The sequence below is a fragment of the Epargyreus clarus genome, unplaced genomic scaffold (assembly GCF_041222505.1).
Source record: "Epargyreus clarus isolate Ecla_fem2 unplaced genomic scaffold, WU_Ecla_fem_2.2 ptg000036l, whole genome shotgun sequence".
Taxonomy (NCBI): Eukaryota; Metazoa; Arthropoda; class Insecta; order Lepidoptera; family Hesperiidae; genus Epargyreus; species Epargyreus clarus.
This window is the reverse complement of record NW_027332241.1, coordinates 1,585,764-1,612,526: the sequence shown is the minus strand read 5'-3', so window position 1 is coordinate 1,612,526 and position 26,763 is coordinate 1,585,764. Positions and strand designations below refer to the sequence as shown.

The window sequence follows — 26,763 nt, the reverse complement described above, 5'->3', positions numbered from 1 at the left end:
ATGCTCGGAGTTTTTTAGGAATGGTAAAAAAACTTCCATAGCGTGATTCAGGAACATTGGACGCCATCTTTTGACGACTTGCGGGAATTCGGCACATGCTAATTCTTAGAACACACCGAAAAGAATGACTTACGCCTTATATTTTTTCTATTATTATAAACGAATAATAATATATTGTCCTGTCGGGAGTCGGGAAACATATAAGCAAAGAATATAGTAACTTAGTAACCTATACATATAAGGTCAGGCCCTATATGCCCTAATGGTAAAGACGGTACTGAATAAAGGTCCATGTCTATTTAACAAAAATAACTATAATTTCGATGTACATACCGTACAAACATTATAATTGTGATATAGTCCATTGAAATGTTACAATTTAAGGACCGAATATTGTATTTGTTAGAGGACGCAATTTTATTTTTGGGACATGTGTGGGAGGACCATAGAAGCTTAACCTCAAGTGTGGGGTCGCCACTCTTGTCCTTGTAAGGTTAAGCTTCTTTGGTCCTCCTACACATCCCAAAAAAAAAATTGCGTCCTCTAACAAATGAAAGCTCATGTAACATTTCAATGGACTAATAAGTCTACATACATAATGAGTTTAATCCCTCCTGTGTGTTTGCTATCGTGATTCGTGATAATTCACGTAATCACATTTATTTTTCAATATTTTTACCCTTTTCTAATATTCATAGACAATATTTCAATACCAATCGAATTTGCTGCGATGATTGTCTTGTATTGATTTTCACTTTCCAAACTTGCGCAAAGTGTCGTCGTTTGTCAATTTCTTAAATTGCCGAAAAATATCACAACGAGAACCGAGATTTTTCCTAGAACAGTTCGTATTGCTCCGGTTTGCACGTCATTGTATAACGTCAATGCGATTAACCAATGGCGGACAGCGATTCCAATGACATAAGAGAATACGCACCAATCAGAGCGCGAGTTGTAGCAGTAGTAACCTTTTAATATTGATATTTGTGTAGAACGGAGATATAGTAAATAAGTTGAAAATGGCGTCGTTTTGCCGATCAAATGAACTGAGTATATTTTACAAGATATTGTTTTATAATTAGGGAATCGTGTTGTTTTCCTAAGATATTTTTGCATACGCGATATTTTTTAGTGTTTTTATCGAGTGCGAGGTGCGTGGGAGCTGGGAGTTTGTTTTTTGAGGGATATAATAATGGTGGTAATATTTAACGTGTTGGAGTGACTGTTGAGTGTTTACATGGTTCCGTCGCAGCGTTTACGGTCGCAATGTTGCCCACGGTGGAGGAGAGTCGTGGTTACGACTTCCAGGAGGCCGAGAACGCCGAGAAATGGCGCGGCCTATTCGTAAACTCCCTGAGAAAGGTATGTTCGGCGCGTCTCCTCACCTCTAACGAAGTTGAAGAACGTGTCGCGAAATACCCATTGCTCTATAAACTCTAGTATAAGTATATGCTTTTTTGAAAAAAACGTATTTTATTTATAAACATTTGTCTTGTTTACATTTTCTTAAAATATTTATTGATACAACAAATGTATTCTTAACATTTAGTGTTTGTCTTTGATGCGTTAAGGATTTTTTGTTCTAAAACAATTTGAAATTCTAGTTCTTTTTCCTTATTAACAGCAATAACATATAAACAAAGCTTACACACTATTTAAAGTAACTATTATTTACATATATTTATGTAGGCATGTCTAAAATTATGATGTTTGAAACAGATGTTTTTAAAAATATAAATAACTTTGAATATCACTTAACACGAAAGTTTTTTTTAAATATTCATGTAGCAATGGACGTGGACGTGCAGTCCACCTGATGGTTAGTGGCTTTTGTCACCTACTGCACATGGATATCTGTAATCAACCTCAGATTAGATTAGATTGAACCTGATCTAGCCTAGATCTGAAACTAGCTATGGATAATGGATAAACTGATTTTAAACCGTCCATATAGCCTTCAATATATGTCTATAATAGTAAACGAGGCCAGCAGCATAACATAATCATTTACATCTAAAACTAGCATTATTGTTGTCCACACATTATCCCACTGCTGGGCACGGGTCTCTTAGAATGACGGGTTTTGGCCATAGTCCACTGCGCTGATCATGTACGAGTTGGTAGACTTTACCTACCTTTGAGACTTTTAAAGGTCTCAGAGGTGTAGGTTTCCTTACAATGTGTTCCTTTACCATTTATGAAAGTCATAATTAATTTGTAATATGCATGTAATGTTGAAAACTCAGTGGTAAGTGTCTGAGATTTTCAACCTCGGACTCTCCAATTAAGAGGTAGAGTTTCAACCACTAGGCTATCAGTGCTTATTTTAATTATTTATTCAAAATTAAGATTACTTAAAAAAATGCAGATATGAACTCATACAGACATCATCATCATCAACGTATTATTGTCCCACTGCTAGGAACGGGTCTCCTCTCAGAATGAGAAGGATTAAGCCATAGTCCGCCGCGCTGGCCAAGTGTGAATTGGTAGAATTCACATACATTTCAAAAATTTCTTTTTAAGATTTTCTCAGGTATGCAGGTTTCCTCACAATGTTTTACTTCACCGTTAAAGCAAGTGATAATTAATTGCTAATACTTACATAACTTTGAAAATCAGAGGTGCCTGCCGGGATTTTAAAACTTGGACCCCTGTGATCGAGAGGCCAAGTTTCTTAACCACTAGGTTGGCACTGCGATATTACAGACAGATACAGACATACTCTACACATTTTTCGGTCTAAACTTTGTAAAAACATTATTAAAAGCGCAAAAATTTGATAATAATAAGCGCAAAAGTTTGATAATAAGGTGAATTATTATAAGAGCAAAGCCATCAAAAACATAACTTGTAAAAAAAGCAAGTCTCACAACTTAGTTCTTCTGCTGCTGCTAAAAGTTGTGAGATCCATGTAATACCAAGTCAATTAATTTATTCAGTACCTACTTAAGTACCTACTTCTTAAATTTCATAAACTACTCAAAAATAATTAATTGAAAAGAGAAGTAATGTAGCCTACATTACTTCGACAATTTAGACGAACCCACCAACACTTCATATGTTAAATCCATAGAGTTAAGAAGGTTCTCAAAGGTTTCTGAAGTCTTCCTTGTACTGTGCCTTGCCAACTTCTTAGAATATAATCTATACTTTGCCAACTTGGTAGACTATGCCCTAAACTCCGCTAAGTCTGAGAGTAATGGGTTGATAACAAATAATTATCAACTGTAGGTACCATTTTAAATAGAGATGCGCCGAATATTCGTTTGGTATAAGTTAAACCAAATATTATTCGGTATTCGGTTATTCGGTGAAACCACTATTCGGCGCATCTCTAATTTTAAAGAATGTAAACATAAAGTTTAAACCATATATGGGGATAAATAAAAAAATATGGTGGACACGACAAGTAAACATGCAGGCAGTCCATGTGATTTTAAGTGGATACTAATTTCTAAGGGTGGCACCCTTAGAAATCTATAATCAACCCTGTCCTTAGTCCTACCTAAGCTAAAATATATGGTGGACATGACAAGCAAATACTCATGCAGTTATTGTGATAGTATGTAGATACTATGTGACGTTTTTTAGCTTAATAAGTATATTGTAAATCCATAATTGGCTTCAAGACCTGTATTATAAGTTTAGCGTGTAAATTGATTGTTACAAGCTGTGGATTTTGTGAATTAAATAAAAAATAAAAAAAAATACTGCCACCCTTAGAAGTCTATAATCAACCCTAGATAAGATTACAATCCTATCTGAGGTTAGCCACAGGTGTGTAGCTATCCCTTAGGATTAAGTTAGAGTCCTTAATGCAAACAATGTTATCATACCCTTCAAACCAGAACACAGCAGCGCTTAACACTGGTTAAGGGCATTGTTAAGCACTGCTGTCCATATCAGGGAGAAACACGTGTGGCATTGATACCTCGTTCAACCACGAAGGGTTCCTCCATCAACATTAACAAGCACCGTCCTAACATTCCAGGTCCTGGAACAACACCACCCAACGCTGACAGCGGAGGAGACCGCTCTCGCGTATGTCGAATCGCTGTGTCTGCGGCTGCTGGCGATGCTGTGTGCTGTTCCGTCACCTCTCACCGTGCAGGTGAGAGATTATCAATATCTTGTTTGATTTGTGTCTGCCAGATGTCAAATGGTCAGTCTATCTATACTAATATTATAAAGAGGAAAACTTTGTTTGTTTGTTTGTAATTAATAGGTTCAAAAACTACTGGACCGATATTAAAAATTCTTTCACCATTCGAAAGTTACATTATCCACGAGTAACATAGGCTATATTTTATATGAAATATATATGATAAATAGATTTTGAGGCGGTACAAAGTTTGGTCAGCTAGTCGCCTATAATTTGTGATAAATTTACTCAATTTTTACAACCCGGAGATTAATTTTCGATATTATTTAGTATGGAGATATATTGCGAAATGTTGCATAGATTGATTATTAATAATGGGGATATGTATGTTAATAAATTCAGGCCCTTATTACTAACACCCATAGGCAACTGTATAATCTTATTTTCATAGACATCAAAATATGTAATTAGTTAGCAATTCAACCATTGACACGTTGGTTATTACTATCATTACGAATAAAACACTTTAAGCATGCACACACATGCTTGCATTTTTTAATATAAGAGTAGCAGACGAGCATGCAGTCCACCTGATGGTAAGTGGCTACTGCCGCCCGCATGGACATCTGTAATCAAGTCTAGATAGGATTAGATATTCCTACCTGAGGTCAGCCACAAATGCGCCGCTACCCCTGAGGACTAAGCTGGAACGCCTCGGAAAAGTCTGTCTCCCTTACCATACCCATACCTTACATACCTTGCATGCAGTTAATTCAAACTCCAAACCTATCGTACAGGTTTGGATTAATTTGTTTGGTGCAATTTGGTATACAGACCGAGTCATAAACTATCCACACCTTCAAATTTGTGACAATTTGCTGTGATTTTGTATGCATGTGGACATGTTGTTTAATTTTAAATTGTAATCATATTAAAATGTTATGAGCAAAATTAATTTTCTGTAAATATTAAGAAACATAATTATAATTTTCTCCTTTTGCAGTTTACTTGTTGTTTTATTTTAACACAAAATCCGCAATAGACATAGTCTGCGCGAGAAAATAACGATGCCGCCCATTGTAGGCCTTATTCGATTTGTAGCACTTTATTTTTGGACGCTTTTTAGCGCACACTCGTTTCCATTCCCTAGTAGGTTAATGATCCTTCCCCATTTGGTCCCAGGATGTGGAGGAGCGTGTCGCGAGGACGTTCCCGACGCCGCTGGACCGCTGGGCGCTGCAGGACGCGCGCGAGGCGAGCGCCCAGCGCCGCCGCCGCCTGCTGCTGCCGCTGGACAAGCTGCACCAGCTGCTGCAGAAGGTCAGTCCGACTGTATGCAGCTGTAGTGTAGCGCCCAGCGCCGCCGCCGCCTGCTGCTGCCGCTGGACAAGCTGCACCAGCTGCTGCAGAAGGTCAGTCCGACTGTATGCAGCTGTAGTGTAGCGCCCAGCGCCGCCGACGCCTGCTGCTGCCGCTGGACAAGCTGCACCAGCTGCTGCAGAAGGTCAGTCCGACTGTATGCAGCTGTAGTGTAGCGCCCAGCGCCGCCGCCGCCTGCTGCTGCCGCTGGACAAGCTGCACCAGCTGCTGCAGAAGGTCAGTCCGACTGTATGCAGCTGTAGTGTAGCGCCCAGCGCCGCCGACGCCTGCTGCTGCCGCTGGACAAGCTGCACCAGCTGCTGCAGAAGGTCAGTCCGACTGTATGCAGCTGTAGTGTAGCGCCCAGCGCCGCCGCCGCCTGCTGCTGCCGCTGGACAAGCTGCACCAGCTGCTGCAGAAGGTCAGTCCGACTGTATGCAGCTGTAGTGTAGCGCCCAGCGCCGCCGCCGCCTGCTGCTGCCGCTGGACAAGCTGCACCAGCTGCTGCAGAAGGTCAGTCCGACTGTATGCAGCTGTAGTGTAGCGCCCAGCGCCGCCGCCGCCTGCTGCTGCCGCTGGACAAGCTGCACCAGCTGCTGCAGAAGGTCAGTCCGACTGTATGCAGCTGTAGTGTAGCGCCCAGCGCCGCCGCCGCCTGCTGCTGCCGCTGGACAAGCTGCACCAGCTGCTGCAGAAGGTCAGTCCGACTGTATGCAGCTGTAGTGTAGCGCCCAGCGCCGCCGCCGCCTGCTGCTGCCGCTGGACAAGCTGCACCAGCTGCTGCAGAAGGTCAGTCCGACTGTATGCAGCTGTAGTGTAGCGCCCAGCGCCGCCGCCGCCTGCTGCTGCCGCTGGACAAGCTGCACCAGCTGCTGCAGAAGGTCAGTCCGACTGTATGCAGCTGTAGTGTAGCGCCCAGCGCCGCCGCCGCCTGCTGCTGCCGCTGGACAAGCTGCACCAGCTGCTGCAGAAGGTCAGTCCGACTGTATGCAGCTGTAGTGTAGCGCCCAGCGCCGCCGCCGCCTGCTGCTGCCGCTGGACAAGCTGCACCAGCTGCTGCAGAAGGTCAGTCCGACTGTATGCAGCTGTAGTGTAGCGCCCAGCGCCGCCGCCGCCTGCTGCTGCCGCTGGACAAGCTGCACCAGCTGCTGCAGAAGGTCAGTCCGACTGTATGCAGCTGTAGTGTAGCGCCCAGCGCCGCCGCCGCCTGCTGCTGCCGCTGGACAAGCTGCACCAGCTGCTGCAGAAGGTCAGTCCGACTGTATGCAGCTGTAGTGTAGCGCCCAGCGCCGCCGACGCCTGCTGCTGCCGCTGGACAAGCTGCACCAGCTGCTGCAGAAGGTCAGTCCGACTGTATGCAGCTGTAGTGTAGCGCCCAGCGCCGCCGCCGCCTGCTGCTGCCGCTGGACAAGCTGCACCAGCTGCTGCAGAAGGTCAGTCCGACTGTATGCAGCTGTAGTGTAGCGCCCAGCGCCGCCGCCGCCTGCTGCTGCCGCTGGACAAGCTGCACCAGCTGCTGCAGAAGGTCAGTCCGACTGTATGCAGCTGTAGTGTAGCGCCCAGCGCCGCCGCCGCCTGCTGCTGCCGCTGGACAAGCTGCACCAGCTGCTGCAGAAAGTCAGTCCGACTGTATGCAGCTGTAGTGTAGCGCCCAGCGCCGCCGCCGCCTGCTGCTGCCGCTGGACAAGCTGCACCAGCTGCTGCAGAAAGTCAGTCCGACTGTATGCAGCTGTAGTGTAGCGCCCAGCGCCGCCGCCGCCTGCTGCTGCCGCTGGACAAGCTGCACCAGCTGCTGTGGCCGACCTCAGCTAGGAATCTCTTATCCTATCTGGGGTTGAGTACAGATGTCCATGGGCGGTAGTAGCCACTTACCATCAGGTGGACTACATGTTCGTCTGTTACTCCTATATTATAAAAAAAAAACAAATTTTAATATATCTTGTTTCTGAACCACCAACTAACACAACATTCACCCACAGGAGGTCCTCCAATACAAGATCGACACGTCAGTCTCGGTGTTCATGACGGCGGTGCTGGAGTACGTCAGCGGGGACATCCTCAAGCTGGCCGGTACCTTCGTCAAGAAGATATCGCAGAAGAGCGGCTACCAGACCATCACGTGTAGTGATATCAAGACTGCGATGTGTGCTGATAAGGTGAGTGGAGGACATTGAGGGTACAGTAGGACAGGAATAAATTTGCACGAATTGCTTAAATTATCAGCAGAAAAGTACTATCATTTATGTGGTACTACAATTTATATAAGATAAATAAATAATATAATATATAGACATAAACAGAGTATACATATATAGTTTAACATTTTTTAGCCATCCCAAAAAGTAGCCTAGTGGTTAAGACACTCAGAATCTTGATCGAGGGGTCCGAGGTTCAAATTCCAGACGCACCTCTGAGTTTTTAAAGTTTGAATGAGTGAGTGAAATAAGTTATGATTAGTGAACTTTAATGGTCGGGAATAAAGGAAATTAAAAGGAAAGTGTAAAAAAAAACAGTGATAGCCTACTGGTTATAAAAATCGGCCTCTTGCTCGAGGTCTCAAGCACCTCTGATTTTTCAAAGTTATGTGTGTATCAGAAAATAATTATTACTTGCTTAATGCGATGAAGGAGACCCTTGAACCTTGAGAATCTGTATCAAATAATTCTATATTCTTCGTTTTCTCATGCTTACGCACCATCTCTCTCTGCCTTTCTTTCGGTCTCCTCTTTCTATCTATTGTTTTGCCTTCTCGAAAGCGTCACATTTAGAAAAGGCGTAAAAATTACGACATGTTTCTCAATTTATTAATTTTTCGCTCTCTTTATCCTCAGGTCCTAATGGACATGTTCTATCAAGACTTCGAGCTCGCCGGCGCTGCGGGCGCGGCGGCGGGAGCGAAGTCCGCGGCGGGCGCTTCGCTCTCCTACGGGGAGCTGGTCCGGGACCTCCTGGCTGACGAGAAGAACTTCCTCCGAGACCTGCATCTGATCATCCGGGTGTTCAAGGATGAGTTGGAGAAGATCTTGGATGGGGATAGTCGGGTTGGTGGTCAATATTTGTGAAATACTGATATAGATTAACGACTTTGATTTTTCATATATAGTTAAGTATTGAAAATAGGTCTTTAGTCTAAAATTTCTAAGTTGTCGATTATTGCACAAAAAAATCTTTTTTTGTAAAATTTTCAAATTTTGTAGATGCTAGTAAATTGTTCATGTTTATAGTACAGATACACGAAAATATAAAATGACGGGTAATAATTGGTATAGTCCGCGTAAAACTGCTAGTCCGCTCTGAATATAGAAATGAATCGCGTCGCCATAGCAAATTGTATGTATACACCTGCTCGCAACAACTTCAGAGCGGACTAGCAGTTTGGTGCGGACTCTACATGTCTACTGATTCCAAAAATCGTATTATTTCGGCTTATTGCCGATTCATTATTAACAAAAATAAATAATAAATTTAAAAGTTTACATTAAAACTGAATCATTTTTAAGAATTCTTTCAGTATATTGCTTTTATTAAATCCTTTGATTTTCAATACTGTCATCATGCCTATTATAAGACTAAGTCAGTAAACTACATTATAATTGACCTACAGAAGATATCCCTGATCTTCGGGAACATAGTGGACATCTACGAGCTGACCGTGACCCTCCTGGGGAACCTGGAAGATGCTATGGAGATGGCGCAGGACTCGCCCACGCCCTACATCGGTAGCTGTTTTGAAGGTATGTGGTGTAGTGTTAGATGGGGTTCGAGGTTCGAATCCTTTCTGAGCACCAAATTTCTGAAGTTATGTGCTTATTAAACTTGCTAATGATAGTAAAACTTAATTTCGATCTGCTAAATTTGGCCTCATTTCCTGTCTAAATTTGGCAAATTTCGAATTGTGGTCAAATTGGCTAACACTGATTATTATTTATTACAAATCTGAATAGCTTTTGGAATATCAAGGCAAATGAGTTTGATCGAACATTTAACTACTTGCCTAGGCTAGTCATTTAAATTTAGGTCCACATTCTGCCACCTAGCGAGAAACCCACAAACTAAGACCGAATATGGAAAACCTTAACACTCACATTTTTATTTTTTAAGTATAAATTAAAAGTTTATTTATATAATTTTTATAGTATTTGCACCTTTAAGTGAAGTGACAGTTAGCACTTACAATGTATATAAGGTATGGGTTTATTAGTGATTAGTTCGTGGGTGAAAGTATTAAAAAAATAATCTATCTAATTAGTTCTTTTTGTTTCCAGAACTAGCGGAAGTGGAGGAGTTCCGCGCGTACTTGCGATACGCGAACATCGTGACGAAGAAGGAGTCTAGAGACGCCTTGCAGAGCATCGTGGATGATCCCGTTGTGAGTATATGATGGATTTTGATTATTTAAAAAAAAATTGTAGCTTCGAAATATTTTTTGGGGTTTTCGGGATAAATTAGTAGAGTGAAGTTTTGGAAATATATAAATAAAATGACTTCATAATGTTGGTAGGAAGTGTCGCGCGGTTTGCAAAAATATATATATTTTTTGGGTATGTTATGATTTGTGATGTACGATGTGTTGTGTAGTATCGTCTTGTAATATTTTTTCTGTTTTTGTACTTTCTACTTCTTTCTTTATTAAATTCGCCATAGAAATATGACGTGCGTTCATAAATTATTTTTACATATAATTTATTAATTATATGTAAAAAAAATGAAAAAGAGAATAATTATTTTTAAAATAAAAAAAAGACAAACCCACTGAGTTTCTTACCGTATCTTCTCAGTAGAAGTCGCGTTCCGATCCGGTAGTAGGTTAAGAAAATATTGTAACTGACAATTTGTAAGCGCCGCCGTTGGCCTATACAAATAAATATATTTCATTTCATTTCATTTCAAATACTCATATTACGTTTATTTTTCTAAATAAAAGTAGGACGAGGAATTATTTTTTTCGAAAAGTGGTAGAACCAGTATGGTTTGACTGAAGAACACCGTCACACCTATTTCTACTGTTAAGCTTGTGTTTTGGCGCAAGCCTGAGTACGCCGGTGGACTTAAATATGAGAGGTTCGTATTAGTGATCGGCTTCAGGTACAACCTGTTCCATATGCGGTTGGTTACAGATTTGGCGGTTCCGTTGCCGCACGCGGCTTTCCCCTAAAACCGCTTCATGTGTTCGTAGCCTAAACCCGTCTCTTTCACCCCCAGCTCTCGGAGCGTCTCGACACAGCCGGCCACGGGTTCCGTCTAGCCGTCAAGTACTACCTGCCCCGGCTGCTCCTGGCGCCGGTGGCGCACGTGTTCCTGTACCACAACTACGTGCTGGCGCTGCTGCAGATCGCGCCCGCCTCCGACGACCGGGAGAGCTTCAAGCAGGTGCGTGTGTGTGTGTGTGTGTGTGTGTGTGTGTGTGTGTGTGTGTACAGTGTGTGCGTGTGTGCGTGTGTGTGTGTGTGTGTGCCACCCGCCGCGGCCACAGCTGGCCCCCGTGAGAGCTTCAAGCAGGTGTGCGTTGTGCGAGTTATGGTTTTTATGGTGGTGTTAGGTTTATGGGGTTCTTCGACGGAGATTTAAAGTAGACAATTTAATACATGTATTGAGTATTGAGTAATGATGTATTATTATGAGTAAGAGAGCGAGTCCGAGGGTGTCCTTATTGTATGCACTACACACATACGCACACACCGTCACAATCTTATAACATACGCGTGCGTGTGTTTGTGTGATAAGTGCCATTTACCGCGGTTGCTGCTAATCCCCGTGGCGTACGTGTGCGTCTGTGTGAGCAGGTGAGACTGTATGTGTGTGTGTTTGTGTGTGTGTGTGTGTGTGTGTTTGAGTGTGAGGGTGCTACATGCGTATGCAACGGGAGGAATGCTGACGCTTTTTTTTTTTTTTTTTTGATGACGAGGGGGAAACCTTCAAAAGGTACCCGATGCCTTGGGAGCGACACAGGGTTATGTGGGACTCTTACCGCACTAAAACCCCCCCGGTGGCCGTCCTCAGCGCTGCGTAGAGGACTCCGGGATCTCCAAAGGAACGCAACCGGAGTCCTCTTAGCGCATTGGCCCGTCGGGCTCCGCCCAGGTGAGCTTATCGCTCACCGCACCGTCTGGTGCGTACGATGGTATGCGACCACACATACCGCCGTCCTTCCCGGGGCCGTTGGCTGGACGGTTCGAGCTCCCACTCTTGCCACCCACGACCCCAGAAGCCCCCTTTTAGTCGCCTCTTACGACAGGCAGGGGATACCGTAGCCCTATTCTTGTCCCGGAACTACAGGGATAAGGAATGCTGACGCTGTGCGACATCTCTGCCCGCATGTTGAAGGTGGTACAACTCTTTGTGGTTCGACTCCGGCGGCATCACCGCCACACCTATTTCTACCTAATAACAGCAGTGTTAAGCGCTGCTGTGTTCCGGTTTGAAGGGTGTGGTAAAGGAGTCATACTTATCAGAAGCGTTCCAACTTAGTCCTCAGGGATAGCAAGTAGCAACGCATCTGTGATCGATTTTAGGTAGAAATCTAATCGCATCTGGGGTTGAATACAGATGTCCATGGGCGGCAGTAGTCACTTACCATCAAGTGGACTGCATGCTTGTCTACTCTTCCTATATTATAAAAATGTCCACGAGCAGCATTGATCATATACCATCAGATGGACTAAACATCCTCTTGCGCAATTATCCAATTATAATTATAAAAATTATTTGTATCTAAAATTGTGATTATTGTTTTCAGGTGGAGTGTAATCTACATCCTATCAAAAAGTTACTGACAAAAGCTTTAGGCAATGGACCAAAGATGTAAGTGTTATTTAAAATTATGTGGGAGCTATCAGTCTGATAGTATCTTTATCATTTATAACTAACGCGCTTTTGCCCACGGCTTCGCTCGCGTTACGAAGTAATATTTTCATCCCCTATTTTATCCCCTTGGGGGTAGAATCGTTAAAAATCCTTTCTTAGCGGATGCCTACGTCATAACATCTACCTGCATGCCAAATTTCAGCCCGATCCGTCCAGTGGTTTGGGCTGTGCGTTGATAGATCACTATGTTACCTTTGAGTTATATATATTTAGATTTTCGTCATATAAACATGGTATATTGGGAAAGGCTTATGTCCAGCAGTGGACTAATTTGTGCTGAAGATAGATATATAGATAGAAATGTGGTACACAAAAAATATTTCGAACTTGAGCCTAGAGAGAAAGTTTTTAAGAATATTTCAAGTTTCTCGTACTGGGATCATCCGAATTGGGGGTTTTGGTACAAATTTCAAGTAATATTATTATAAAATTCTATCTGAACACAAGCCTCAAAGTATTCATAATAACGGAAACCTCATCCGAATTGGATCAGTGATTTTTAAGAAAATCGAAAACCTCTTTTTTTGGAATAAATTTCAAATGTTTTGAAAACAAAGGGCTATGGAATAAAGGGGTTATATTTCAAGGGTCATATTTCAAGTGTTCATATGTGAGCTTTTCATGTATATCCCTATTAGTCACAGCTGACGTGTCAAGGGTTATATTTTAAGTTTTCATATGTGAGCCCTTCGTGTCTCCCTTCGGTTTAAGACCAATTATGGCCTAGAAGTAGTAGTTGTTGTTGTATTGTAATTCCAAAAAGTGCTCTATGAAGAACTTATTTTGAATAAAAAATTGTGAACTTTTTTAACTTTTTACTTTTTTTTAACTAACATATTTTTTCCAGGGATGCTACCCTCCGTACAGCAGCGCGGGCTCGAAGACAACTCGCCATAGAGAAGTGCAACGAGCTCGCGCGGCTCGTGGACAACTGGGACACCAGGGACGTGGGGCAGTGCTGCAACGAGTTCATACGAGGTTGATATGTTGTTTTAATTTTTTATAATGTAATTAATTATTAACTAAGGATAACCAGGGCCGGATTTAGAGGTCTAGAGGCCTTGGGCAACAAAGGAGTGGAGGCCCCCTGGCCCCAAATTATTTTCCGAATAAAATGAACAACTTTTTCAGTTGAGTTTTTCAATAAATATTTTATTGTGAAACGCAGGTAGATTCTTCTAGTTTCTTCTGCATGCTCGTCTGCTACTCCTATATTTTAAAAAAGTTTCATTGTTTTGACAAAGAAAAAATACTAATAATATTATGGTCTAATCCTGATACATTACAATAATGACAGTCATGGTTTGATAGCGATTTTGGCAAAGGGAAGTTTTCCAACTGGCTGGTCATTCCTAGGGAGTGGCTGTGCGCCAACGGTCTCAGTTTAGATGCTACACTAATAAAATACACTCTGTATAACTTTTAACTTTAGAGTATACAGGGTGTATTTTTCAAATCCGCCTTCAGGGCCAATTTCGAATCTAATAAGCAGTTGCCCTTTTAGTATTTTTCTCCCATCCTCATAGTTTCGTATTTGGCCCTGAAGGCCCATTTGGAAAATTCGCCCTGTATATGCAACATGTTGAGAAAACTTCGATAGCGTGATTCAAAAAAAATACTAGTGGCGCCATCTCTTAGACCACTAATCGATTAACGGCGATAAATATAATATAATATTTTTATGTGTTACAGAGGACACACTGAGCAAAATCGGTCCCGGGCGGCGGATAGCGGAGCGGAGAGCGTACTTGTTCGACGGATTACTTCTATTATGCAAACCTATTACAAGTCTGGTGAGTCTACATGAGTCACATTACAGTTTTTATAGTGATACTTCTTTTGAGTCGTTTGTGGAAAAATTATGCGAGTGGAGGGTAATTTTTTGGAGTGTATGTATGTATGTATGTATGTCTCATTAATTGTTATACCGTCCAGCTCAAATGGCTTGACGGATTTCAGCATACGAGGTGTCTTTGGATTCGTCTAAATTTTGTACATGGATATATTTTTAAGCATAACACTAACGTTTAAAATGGACACCATTTTGCTAGCCAACTTTTGGCTACTAAATGTCGTAAGAGTTATCAAAAAAGCTACCAATAAAATAATTTTAAGTTTTTTTTTTGGGTATGATATTATATGATACGATATGATTTTGTACTTTTTTTGGTTTGTAGTAGTTTCGTCATGGTTGTCATACTAACGCCCGTTAGTAATAATCAATCTTAACCAATTTTCACACAATTCCAAATTGGACAATTTTAGTTAGATTTTATTACTTCGCTTTACAAAAAATGGTTAATATTTACGACTTTAAAAAGAAATCTATGAAACATTTTCTAATTTCTAAACTATGATTGTAGGTGGCAGTGAACGCGGCCAGTCTGACCGCGGGCAGTTCGGGCGTCCAGCAGCTGAAGCTGAAGGAGAAGCTGCACATACGCAAGCTGGAGCTGGTGGACCGACCCGACACTGAGGGTGAGATGCCTTTTATATAATACTAGCTGACCCGGCAAACGTTGTGTTGCCATATAAATAAAAAACATGTCAAGGGTGAACAACCCTTATCACTTACGGGTTTGAAAAATAGATAGAATATTTGAAACTGCGATGGTAGCGAAGTCTGTCGAATCCAATGTGTAACATTCCAAAATCAACAACTACTTACGAATTGAAAATTAATTAAAAAAACCTTTTCCCAAGGACTAAATTTTGAATCAAAACCATTCTCAAGTCACACTTGAACACACACAACAAATTTCGCCAAAATCAGTCCAGTCGTTTAGGAGTTCAGTAACATACACACGCACATAAGAAATATATATATAAAGATAGGAGTAGCAGACGAGCAAGCAGTCTATTTGATGGTATAGTCCGCGCCAAACTCCTAGTCCGCTCTGAAGTTGTTACGAGCAGATGTAGTCATACAATTTACTATGGCAACGCGACTCATTTCTATATTCAGAGCGGACTAGCAGTTTTACGCGGACTATAATTGGCTACTGCCGCCCATGGACATCTATAATCAAACCCAGATAAGATTAAATTCGTATACGAGGTTAGCTACAGTTGTTATTTTTGAGGACTAAGTCAGAATGTCTTGGTTAAGTATGTCTCCCTTACCACACCCTTCAAACCAGAACACAGCAGCGCTTAACACTGCTGTTGGACAAATATAGGTGTGGCGGAGTCGAACCATACATCACTTTGTGTCCCACTATTGGACAGAGATTTAAGTTAGCTTTCCGAATATTGGAGGAGGTATGGTGTATGTTCCTCTTAAGCCATACTGGAAGCAGTTTCAAGGGAGAGTTCTTTAAATTTTTTTCAAATATGAATGGAGTGAAATGATAAAAACCGCTAGAATGAAGTGGAATGTCAGCTCTTAAATTAATAGACGACAGAAGCGTTTTGTCATACGTTAAAAACCTATATATAAATAAGTGATCATTTATTCTTAAACATGTTTATTTATATGCATGTTCTTATATTTGTTTGCAGAGGGTAGAAACCTAATGGAGTTATGCCCACGCGTGGGCGCTCCGGTGCTCCTCGCGGCCGCCTCGTGCGCTGAGAAACGCAACTGGATGTGCGATCTGGTCATGCTCAACACTAAACCCATGCTGGACAGGAGCTTGGATAGGTGAGTGGATAGATTGATATTTGGTAAAGTGATTTCACGCCAGGTTAGGTGATCATGGCCAGACAGTCTCAGATCCCAGCTTGTATATGCGTACCAGGCTTGAATATATTAATATTTTTTTTTTTATAATATAGGAGTAGCAGACGAGCATACAGTCCACCTGATGGTAAGTGGCTACTGCCGCCCATGGACATGTGTAATCAACCCCAGATAGGATTAGATATTCCTACCTAAGCTCGGCCACAGATGCGCCGCTACCCCTGAGCACTAAGCTGGAACGCCTCGGCAAAGTCTGTCTCCCTTACCACACCCTTCAAACCGGAACACAGCCGCGCCTAACACTGCTGTTATTAGGTAGAAATAGGTGTGGCGGTGGTGCCGCCGGAGTCGAACCACAAAGGGTTCTACCACCTTCATAATAAGTCGACAATGCTCATTATAATGTAAATCAGTACTTAAATGATAAATCCGCATGGTATCACAACTCCAGCTCCAACATCAATAATTAATTATATGTACCACTGTGTAAAATTTTATATTATTTACCCTTTAAAAGATGCAAATATGCACACGTATGGAGTTTCTTGCGCCGCTTCTTCTCCATAGCGAAACACCTTCCGAAGCGGTGGTAGTTTGTTGACTTTCAAAAAGTATTCTATATGAATCAAATTTGAATAAATGAGATTTGAATTTGAATTTGAATGCAAATATACAGGTTGCCTGAAGCGCAGAGGATCCAGGGTTCGATCTCCGATCACACAGATATCTGAATGACTAGGCCACATTACAATATACCTTTACAACATTACAATATACACAAACATTGTCGGATAGATAGACAAATGAAGAAATTTGTGGAAATTTTAGAATTATAAATTTCTATACTACTAAAGAATGAATTTTTCAAATAAGCCTTCAAGGCAAAATCCGAAACTATAAGGATTAACGAAAATGCTGACAGGAGTTACTAGCATGATATTGATAAAAACTAAAACTGCATTAGTTTCTTAAAATATCTTTTACCCTAGCCGGGAATCGAACGAGTCCATTAAAAAAAAAACATCCAGTATTATTCCATTATCGGATAGTGTCGCTTATAAGGATCAAATTCTGGGAAGCAATGTAATATTGGTATCCTATTCAGCTACATATTTCTTTGGCAAAGGGAGATCTCCCGCCGGGCTAGGTGATCATGCCCGGGGAGCGGCCGTGCTCCGACAGTCTCAGTTCGGAGCTTGTATATATATATGCAAGATGTTTAGAAAACTTCGATAGCGTGATTCAACAGCGCCATCTGTTGACGAGTAGCGGAAGGTCGCCACATTTCTAACGGTAATTAAATAATTTCCAGCATACTACTAGACCTGGAGAGGCGGCACCCCCTGAAACTACCCCCGGCGTCGATATACAGGTTCGCGGTGCCCGACTCCCCTGATAATATTGTGTTGGAGGAGAAAGCGTCATCTGCACCCTTGATCAAGGTAAGTGGGGGTTGTGGTGGGGTGACGGGTCCTGGCAGGGTCGCCCTGTGGTAGGAAACGTATTCAAACGACGAGAGTTGGTAGCATACTACTTTATTAAGGCTTCTACAATGAGTTATATTAGAATAAGACACTACGTAAAGGGGTTTACACACTGCAGGGTGAATGATGGTGGTAGGTTGATGTAGTGGTCGAGTGTGTGGCTATATCCAACAGGGTATTGGTTCGAGGGAAGAAAGTGTGTTTTTTTTTGTAATATAAGGGTAGCAGATGAGTATAGTAGTGCGACCTGATGGTATGTGGCTACTGCCGCATATGGGCATATGTCTACTCCAGATAAGATTTGATTTCTACCTGAGGTCCTACATGTGCGCCACTAATCCTGAGCCTGCAATGCCTTCTGAAATGTATGTCTCCCTTAGCACACCCTTCAAAGCGATACACAACAACGCTTAACACCTTAGGAATCTAATCTACTCTTGTCTGGGGGTGATTATAGAGTGTGTGGTTGATGAATACATGGTATTGGTTCGAGGAAAAGTGTTTTTTTTTCTATAATATATGCGTAGCAGACGAGTAAACAGTCCTGATTGTAAGTGGCTAATGCCGCATATGGACATATGTGATCTACACCAGATAAGATTACAGTTATATGGTCCGCGCCAAACTGCTAGTCCGCTCTGAATATAGAAATGAATCGCGTCGCCATAGCAAATTGTATGACTACACCTGCTCGAAACAACTACAGAATGTCTTCCTTACCACAACCTTTAAAGTGATACACCACAGCGTTTAACACGATCTTAAGTAGGAATCTAATCTTATCTAGGGTTGATTATAGATATCCATCGTTGACAGTAGCCACTTAGGTCTGTATGCTATGCTTATATTAAAAAAACAAATCCAATGGACCAATTGTGTAATAACTCTTCCCCTCTCACCAGGGTGCGACCCTCCTGAAACTAGTCGAGCGTCTCACCTATCACATATACGCGGACTTGAACTTGGTGCGAACGTTCCTAACAACGTATCGGTCGTTCTGCTCGCCGGGCGAGCTGCTCGAGCTGCTCGTCGAGCGGTTCCGCATGCCCGAGCCCAGCGACGTGTACGACGCGCCGCGGACCGGTGAGTGACGTCACCACACACACTGACACTCACACACACAGACGCGCGTCACATAGACTGAGACACACACACACACACTGACACACACGTTGACACACACACACACGTAGACACATACTAACAGAGATACACTGAGACACACACTCTGACACGGACAAACACAGACTAACAGAGACACATTGAGACACACACACACACACACACACACACACACACACACACACACACACACACACACACTGGCACGTATTGACACAGACAAACACACACACTGGCACGTATTGACACAGACAAACACACACACTGACACGGACTGACACGCACAAAGTACACATAACCACGCATACACACATGTGACACGAACACGCCCACACACAATTCACTTTCTGCAAGCACATCACTCACAAGGACAAACAAGGACACATCCAAACACCGTCAAACGCACACACGCGCACACATTAGCAAAAATATACACACTTGTCTACGTAATGATCGTTCTGTTCAGACCCAGACAGACACTGATACACATTGACACACACAGACACTTCACGCATGTCTCACAAATACGAAGAGACGCACACGTAGATATGGACAGGTCATACAGACACGGATATGTCATACAAACACATATACAGACTTCACACACAAGTTATAAAGACACAATCACAGGACACGTACACAGGTCACGCAGACACACATGCATAAATAGACACACGCGAATATACACGAGCAAGTACAATCACAAGTGCACCCACCTTAACTTCACCGTATATCACACTTAAACAAAATATTATATCCAATTTAATAAACATGAATCAATGTTTCATGAAAAATCATGATTTTTTAATATAGATTTAAGTAAGATTATATGTTTCTGTTACTAATAATGTGTCTTCAATGGAACGATAGATGGCGCTGTGGTGTTAACATTGCTGTTTGGATAAATGTGTAGATGAAATAAAAATATGTATGTTTTTAGAATAAAACTATTCTGCAACATTCAATATTACATTACCCTCCTCCTGCATTCAAATTAAATATAATTTTGTCTGTCAAATATTTTTAAAGAACTAAAGTTTATTATGATGTTTTTCCAAAAAAAAAACACATTTAAATTAAACGACATAAATAATAGATACTATTAAAATAGTTTTGTAATCATAGACAATAAATATAACTTTTTTAAATTATCATAGATAATAAGAATGATAAAATCAAAACTTTTTCTTTTCATGCATAATGTTGTAAAATAGTTTTATCCTAAATTTAATGGATATGTGTCGAAATTTTCGAAAATTTTCAAAAAAAATTAAACCCATACGCTATTTTTGCACGCAAGTCACAAGGATCAAGACGCCTAAAAAGGACCTAAGTCCCATCTCCCTAGAGCTCAACCTAGACATAGGTAAGGAATTGATTTTTCGAAAAAAATTGAGGAAAAAAATTGGTTAGACCCAAAAAAAAAAATTTTTTCGTAGTACGACGCGTGCACGCCACGTTGGCCCTTGAACCCTGTGACGTCATCGCCTCATGCTTGTACCATCAGCAGAATAAGTGTTTTCAGAAAATAAATAAAAAAAATATTTGAAAAATTTATGTGTTTTTCAAACGCTTGAACGTGATATTCAAGTATTTATAAACACTCGGTGGAAATACGCAAGATGTCCTGGGTTCGATCCCCGCCTATTTGTCTACTAGTCTGTGTGTATCATTGCGGGTACCATAAGTACCCACAATGATATGGCCGTAATGGGGCTTTAAATTTACAAAAATATTATTTTTGTTGGAGCAAATGCGATAGGTTTGGTAACGCTCAGGTATGTAACACTCCGGCTTGTAACACTCGGACATGTATTGCTCGAGTATTTGAAACTCCTGTGTGTAACGATCGGGCGTGTAACATTTCGAGCATAGATTAGTAAAGATACTTCGCCGCCTTGAAATTGAATAAAGCCACAAACGGATTATTAGTAAGTTTTTTTTTAATTCTTGACAAATAAAAACATTTTTAGAGAAAATTTACAAATAAATAACTAATACTGCGTAATTTACATAATAAATAAATAATTATTTCAAATATTTTAGGGACATTTTAGCACGGAGACGTGGCAAAACTTTTTTACGCAACTATTTCAATTCTCAAAATTGGGTACATTTTCTTGTTAGGAGTGAGTGATCTTTACTAATCTATGATTTCGAGTGTGTCACACTCGGGTCTGTAACATTCGGGCAAGTTACACTTGAGTTTGTAACACTTGGGTATGTAACATTCCGATTTATCACACTCGGGTATTTAATACTCGACCATGTAACTCGAACACTCCGGTGTATAACACTTCGGTATGTGATATTCTGGTATGTAACACTCGAACCTATAACACTCCGGTACGTAACACTCGGGTTTGTAACACTCCGGTATGTAACACTCGGGTATGTAACACTCCGGTATGTAACACTCGGGTATGTAACACTCCGGTATGTAACACTCGGGTATGTAACACTCCGGTATGTAACACTCGGGTATGTAACACTCCGGTATGTAACACTCGGGTATGTAACACTCCGGTATGTAACACTCGGGTATGTAACACTCCGGTATGTAACACTCGGGTATGTAACACTCCGGTATGTAACACTCGGGTATGTAACACTCGGGTATGTAACACTCCGGTATGTAACACTCGGGTATGTAACACTCCGGTATGTAACACTCGGGTATGTAACACTCCGGTATGTAACACTCGGGTAGGTATCACTCCAGTTTGTAAAACTCGGGTGTAACATATAAAATGCTGCTTACTTACATAACCAGTGGGCTGCGGTGTTGCTTCAATCAACGTATAATTTTTAAGACGCATGCGCCGCTGAGCTGTGAGCGCTTTAAATGTTGCTTATTTTGTCTAGAATAAGAATAATACAGCGGGGAAAGATGACGTTATATTAATAAGATTTTAATACAGATTATAAGATAGATTTGTATTAGATTTCGAGCGATTTTGTGGCCATTATGTTTTTAAATTGATAGCATAGTTGAGAGCTAAGTTAGAATACTTTGTGTAAATGTTATAAAAAATATCTACTGCAGAAATAGTTCTGGGGGTGAATTAGAATAGAACTGAACACGAAAATTGTACCACCTTCGTTTTACTACTAAAATTTGAGTACCAACGTTGCCGTAGAATTCCTAGTTATTTTAAGATCAATGCACTGATTGTGGCAATTATAGGTGTTTTAACACTCCTGAGGACTAGATTTGACGCCACATATGTAATACAGCCTGTCAACCCCAACTGAAACGCAGTCCAGTACCCTTACCATGAGTTTTTACGTTTCGACAAATATGACTGTTTTGGTATTTGTTTACGTATTAGTTATGTATTGCGTCGGGATGCAGCAGCCAGGATACAGAAAGATCGAATTACTTATATATTATGTATTTAATCAAAACCGAATATTACAAGTTTTGGATTAAATCTAACCTAAATTATAACTAACTATCCTAAGTGACTTGCTGGGGCAATGTTAGCGCCCAGAGTGAGTTCCCACGTTCGGGACTGTACGATGGAAACGGAGCGGTGGTGCGGAGTCAGCGTTCCCACGGCACGGCGGCGGTGCAGGATCGGATGTCTTCTTCATAATTTTGTATAAGGCGAATTCCTAACTATGATGATTAAGGCCAATATATAACATATTAGCCCATACTATTTCCAATCAGCGCCCCTAGCGGATTGTGTCGGAATTTGGAAATAGTATGGGGCAATACGTAAACAAATACCAAAACAGTCATATTTGTCGACACGTAAAAACTCATGGTTGGGGTACTGCTTCGCGCTAGAAATACGTGTGGTAGTGTACCACACCGATAGAAAGGAGGAAGATGGTCGATTCATATGTAAGACACCCACACACAGAAACAGAATTGTAGAATTTTACTGGGTCTACCTCCTTTAAAACTGTAAAAATGGTCATAAAATAGCTCGGGAACTGTAAGCTAACTTGGCGAGCACGCATAGATACATAAATGTTTATTTCAATATATAATTGTCTTAAATGTTATTCATTGCCATAATAGTAATATACAAGGTAGGAAAGTTAGGTATTTTCATTTTTTTTTATTTTGGGGGAAGCAGACGAGCATACAGTCCATCTGATGGTAAGTGGCTACTGCCGCCCATAGACATCTGTAATCAACCCCAGATAGGATTAGATATTCCTACCTGAGGTCGACCACAGATGCGCCGCTACCCCTGAGGACTAAGCTGGAACGCCTCGGAAAAGTATGTCTCCCTTACCACACCCTTCAAACCGGAACACAGTAGCGCCTAACACTGCTGTTATTAGGTAGAAATAGGTGTGGCGGTGGTGCCGCCGGAGTCGAACCACAAAGGGTTCTACCACCTTCAATAGGTAGGTAAAAATAACACGATTTAGCCATAAAGAGCCAACTAGTTACAGGTGTTTTTTTGTAGAATATCTGTTTGTTTGTTTGCGATTCACGCCAAATCTGCTTATTTAATTTAAATTCATATTTTTAACATAAAAACATATAAAATATTCAAGTATTCCACTACGTTAGAACTACATACTTTCAACTTATGTACTGGCTATTCAGCCTGACCCATCTGTAATATGGGCCTTTGGAGGAGGGTTAATAAAAATGGTTCATTTGCAACATAAAACGATTTAATTTGGCCCCTCAGTAGTATTCGCCGTCATACAATAGAGAGGTCAATGAAAATTGTTGTAACGTATAATCAAAGACAATTTAACTTGACCCCTTCGTATTATGCGCCATCACACACGAGAGGGGTCAATTAAAATGGTTTTTATACCAATATATTACGATTTATTTCACAGAGGAGTGTGTAGAAATATCGGCGAGTAGCGACGCGGAGAAACTAAGCAAGAACACGGCGAGAGAGGACTGGAAGAGGTACAGGAAGGAGTTCATGCAACCTGTCAGGTTTAGGTGAGTTGTACGTTGATCCTAATATCGTAAACCCGCGGTAGTATGTGTTACGTGTTGATGTTTTGGCTTTTTTTTATAATATGGGAGTAGCAGACGTGCTTACAGATGGTACGTGGCTACTGCCACCCATGGACATCTGTAATCAACCCGAGATAGGATAGGATATTCCTACAGATGCACTGCTACCCCTGAGGACCAAGCCGGAACGCCTCGGAAAAGTATGTCTCCCTTATCACACCCATCAGAACACAGCAGCGCTTAACACTGCTGTTATGAGGCAGAAATAGGTGAGGCGGTAGTGTCGCCTTAGTCGAACCACAAACGGTTCTACCACCTTCAAACCTTGTCTCTTTCTAGCGTTGCGCTGTCAGGTTTGAGGGAGTGAGACAGAAACATGCGAATGTTGTTTATATTCCGATGTACTTTGTATTTTTTCTTTTGATTAATGAAGGGAAAAATGTGCATGAAATTGGTCAATTATAATTATTATTTAAGATTACTGAATTTAATGCAATTTATTAATGGTAAGCGTAAACGCCGCCATTATACATCTTATGAACTCCATATGACCGCCCGCGTGGCGATGCGGTCACCATACGAGTCAGACGCGCAAAGGGTTCCTGGTACGATTCTCCGTAGTCCGCTAGAGGTAACCACTGATCTTCACAAATTGTTCCAGGGTAATAAACGTCCTCCGACACTGGGTGGACCAACACTTCTACGACTTCGAACGGGACCCCGAGCTGCTGGAGAAGCTCAAGGAGTTCCTGGAGTCGGTGGACGGGAAGCCGATGAGGAAGTGGGTGCAGAGCGTGCTGAAGACCCTGCAGCGGAAGGTGAGTTTAACTTTGTTTTGAGGTCGGTCTTTTATTTAGGCAGATAAGGGGGTATTGAAAGAAAGAAAGAAAGAACATTTATTTCGTAGTGGCACTATAATACAATAATAAAAAAGAAAATATTAGATAGATGAGCAAATAAAAAAATACAAAAACATAACAATAGTAATAAAATAAAAGTGATATCACATATATTTAGTAGAGGGTATTAGTGGTGAAATGTTTTCAGTAACTGAAACGGATAGGCAGAGTTGGGGTGTTACTTTAAGTTACATAATACGTGATACACGCAATTTTTTTTGCAATACATAAAAGATGTATAATTTGTATAGTCTGTGCCAAATTCTTAGTCCGCTCTGAAGTTGCGCGCAGGTGTAGTCAGCGAGCCAATGAGGTCGAACACAACTACAAGCATATACTCCGTAGCAACGTAAGGCCACACTGCCTGCGCTATGTCCTCGCGGGCGAGGTGGCGGGGCGGGGCCAAATTATGTATTCCTAGTTTCATTCAAAGGTTTTGGGTGTGTGTTGGGCACGAGTCTGCTTTCTGAGTTAGAGATGTTAAGGCGATATTTAGCCATAGTTTGAAGTATCATTTTTCACCACGTTTTTGACGTGACAACGTCTTATAATTCGATGTAGCCGGCTACACGCACTAAAAAAAACATAACTCATGCGGCGTTACCTCGCTCTGAGGCGTTCCATTTAAGGCTTGAAGTGCAAGCGAGAGCGCGGAAGGACCGACAGAGAGGCACAATCCTTTTGAAAAATGCAACCATTCCATTAGTATTTTCTTATGACGTTGTCACGTTCAACTATCTTCAGCAAACCGACTTTACAGACAACCGATTTCTTTTCCTTACCCGCAGAGCACGCAAAAGGACAACGAGTTCGAGGGCGTCGCCCACGTGTTCTCGTGCCCCCCGCCCGCGCCGCTGCGGCACGTCGCCGACCCCGAGCGCTGCGGCTGGCACCCGCTCGCCCTGCACCCGCTCGAGCTCGCCCGCCAGCTCACGCTGCACGAGTTCCAGCTGTACCGCCAGGTGAGCCCCCAGTGTAGCTCCGGCCGGCACCCGCTCGCCCTGCACCCGCTCGAGCTCGCCCGCCAGCTCACGCTGCACGAGTTCCAGCTGTACCGCCAGGTGAGCCCCCAGTGTAGCTCCGGCCGGCACCCGCTCGCCCTGCACCCGCTCGAGCTCGCCCGCCAGCTCACGCTGCACGAGTTCCAGCTGTACCGCCAGGTGAGCCCCCAGTGTAGCTCCGGCCGGCACCCGCTCGCCCTGCACCCGCTCGAGCTCGCCCGCCAGCTCACGCTGCACGAGTTCCAGCTGTACCGCCAGGTGAGCCCCCAGTGTAGCTCCGGCCGGCACCCGCTCGCCCTGCACCCGCTCGAGCTCGCCCGCCAGCTCACGCTGCACGAGTTCCAGCTGTACCGCCAGGTGAGCCCCCAGTGTAGCTCCGGCCGGCACCCGCTCGCCCTGCACCCGCTCGAGCTCGCCCGCCAGCTCACGCTGCACGAGTTCCAGCTGTACCGCCAGGTGAGCCCCCAGTGTAGCTCCGGCCGGCACCCGCTCGCCCTGCACCCGCTCGAGCTCGCCCGCCAGCTCACGCTGCACGAGTTCCAGCTGTACCGCCAGGTGAGCCCCCAGTGTAGCTCCGGCCGGCACCCGCTCGCCCTGCACCCGCTCGAGCTCGCCCGCCAGCTCACGCTGCACGAGTTCCAGCTGTACCGCCAGGTGAGCCCCCAGTGTAGCTCCGGCCGGCACCCGCTCGCCCTGCACCCGCTCGAGCTCGCCCGCCAGCTCACGCTGCACGAGTTCCAGCTGTACCGCCAGGTGAGCCCCCAGTGTAGCTCCGGCCGGCACCCGCTCGCCCTGCACCCGCTCGAGCTCGCCCGCCAGCTCACGCTGCACGAGTTCCAGCTGTACCGCCAGGTGAGCCCCCAGTGTAGCTCCGGCCGGCACCCGCTCGCCCTGCACCCGCTCGAGCTCGCCCGCCAGCTCACGCTGCACGAGTTCCAGCTGTACCGCCAGGTGAGCCCCCAGTGTAGCTCCGGCCGGCACCCGCTCGCCCTGCACCCGCTCGAGCTCGCCCGCCAGCTCACGCTGCACGAGTTCCAGCTGTACCGCCAGGTGAGCCCCCAGTGTAGCTCCGGCCGGCAACCCGCTCGCCCTGCACCCGCTCGAGCTCGCCCGCCAGCTCACGCTGCACGAGTTCCAGCTGTACCGCCAGGTGAGCCCCCAGTGTAGCTCCGGCCGGCACCCGCTCGCCCTGCACCCGCTCGAGCTCGCCCGCCAGCTCACGCTGCACGAGTTCCAGCTGTACCGCCAGGTGAGCCCCCAGTGTAGCTCCGGCCGGCACCCGCTCGCCCTGCACCCGCT

The 26,763-nt window shown here is 43.3% G+C and overlaps 1 protein-coding gene across 1 annotated transcript in view; it reads left to right on the top strand.

Annotated features, from left to right (window-relative positions):
• The first annotated feature begins 1,020 nt into the window (after positions 1-1,020).
• Sos (Son of sevenless) overlaps positions 1,021-26,763 on the top strand; it is a 46,446-nt gene continuing 20,703 nt past the window's right edge. The window contains exons 1-19 of the mRNA XM_073092360.1: positions 1,021-1,362; positions 3,995-4,114; positions 5,288-5,425; positions 7,444-7,620; positions 8,296-8,505; positions 9,069-9,198; positions 9,730-9,833; positions 10,667-10,834; positions 12,201-12,265; positions 13,176-13,306; positions 14,021-14,121; positions 14,692-14,806; positions 15,830-15,971; positions 17,323-17,452; positions 18,397-18,577; positions 19,917-19,982; positions 23,435-23,546; positions 24,226-24,382; positions 25,252-25,425. Of these exons, the coding sequence (XP_072948461.1) occupies positions 1,267-1,362; positions 3,995-4,114; positions 5,288-5,425; positions 7,444-7,620; positions 8,296-8,505; positions 9,069-9,198; positions 9,730-9,833; positions 10,667-10,834; positions 12,201-12,265; positions 13,176-13,306; positions 14,021-14,121; positions 14,692-14,806; positions 15,830-15,971; positions 17,323-17,452; positions 18,397-18,577; positions 19,917-19,982; positions 23,435-23,546; positions 24,226-24,382; positions 25,252-25,425 (2,517 nt within the window). The 5' untranslated portion in view covers positions 1,021-1,266. The remainder of the gene's footprint in view (positions 1,363-3,994; positions 4,115-5,287; positions 5,426-7,443; positions 7,621-8,295; positions 8,506-9,068; positions 9,199-9,729; positions 9,834-10,666; positions 10,835-12,200; positions 12,266-13,175; positions 13,307-14,020; positions 14,122-14,691; positions 14,807-15,829; positions 15,972-17,322; positions 17,453-18,396; positions 18,578-19,916; positions 19,983-23,434; positions 23,547-24,225; positions 24,383-25,251; positions 25,426-26,763) is intronic.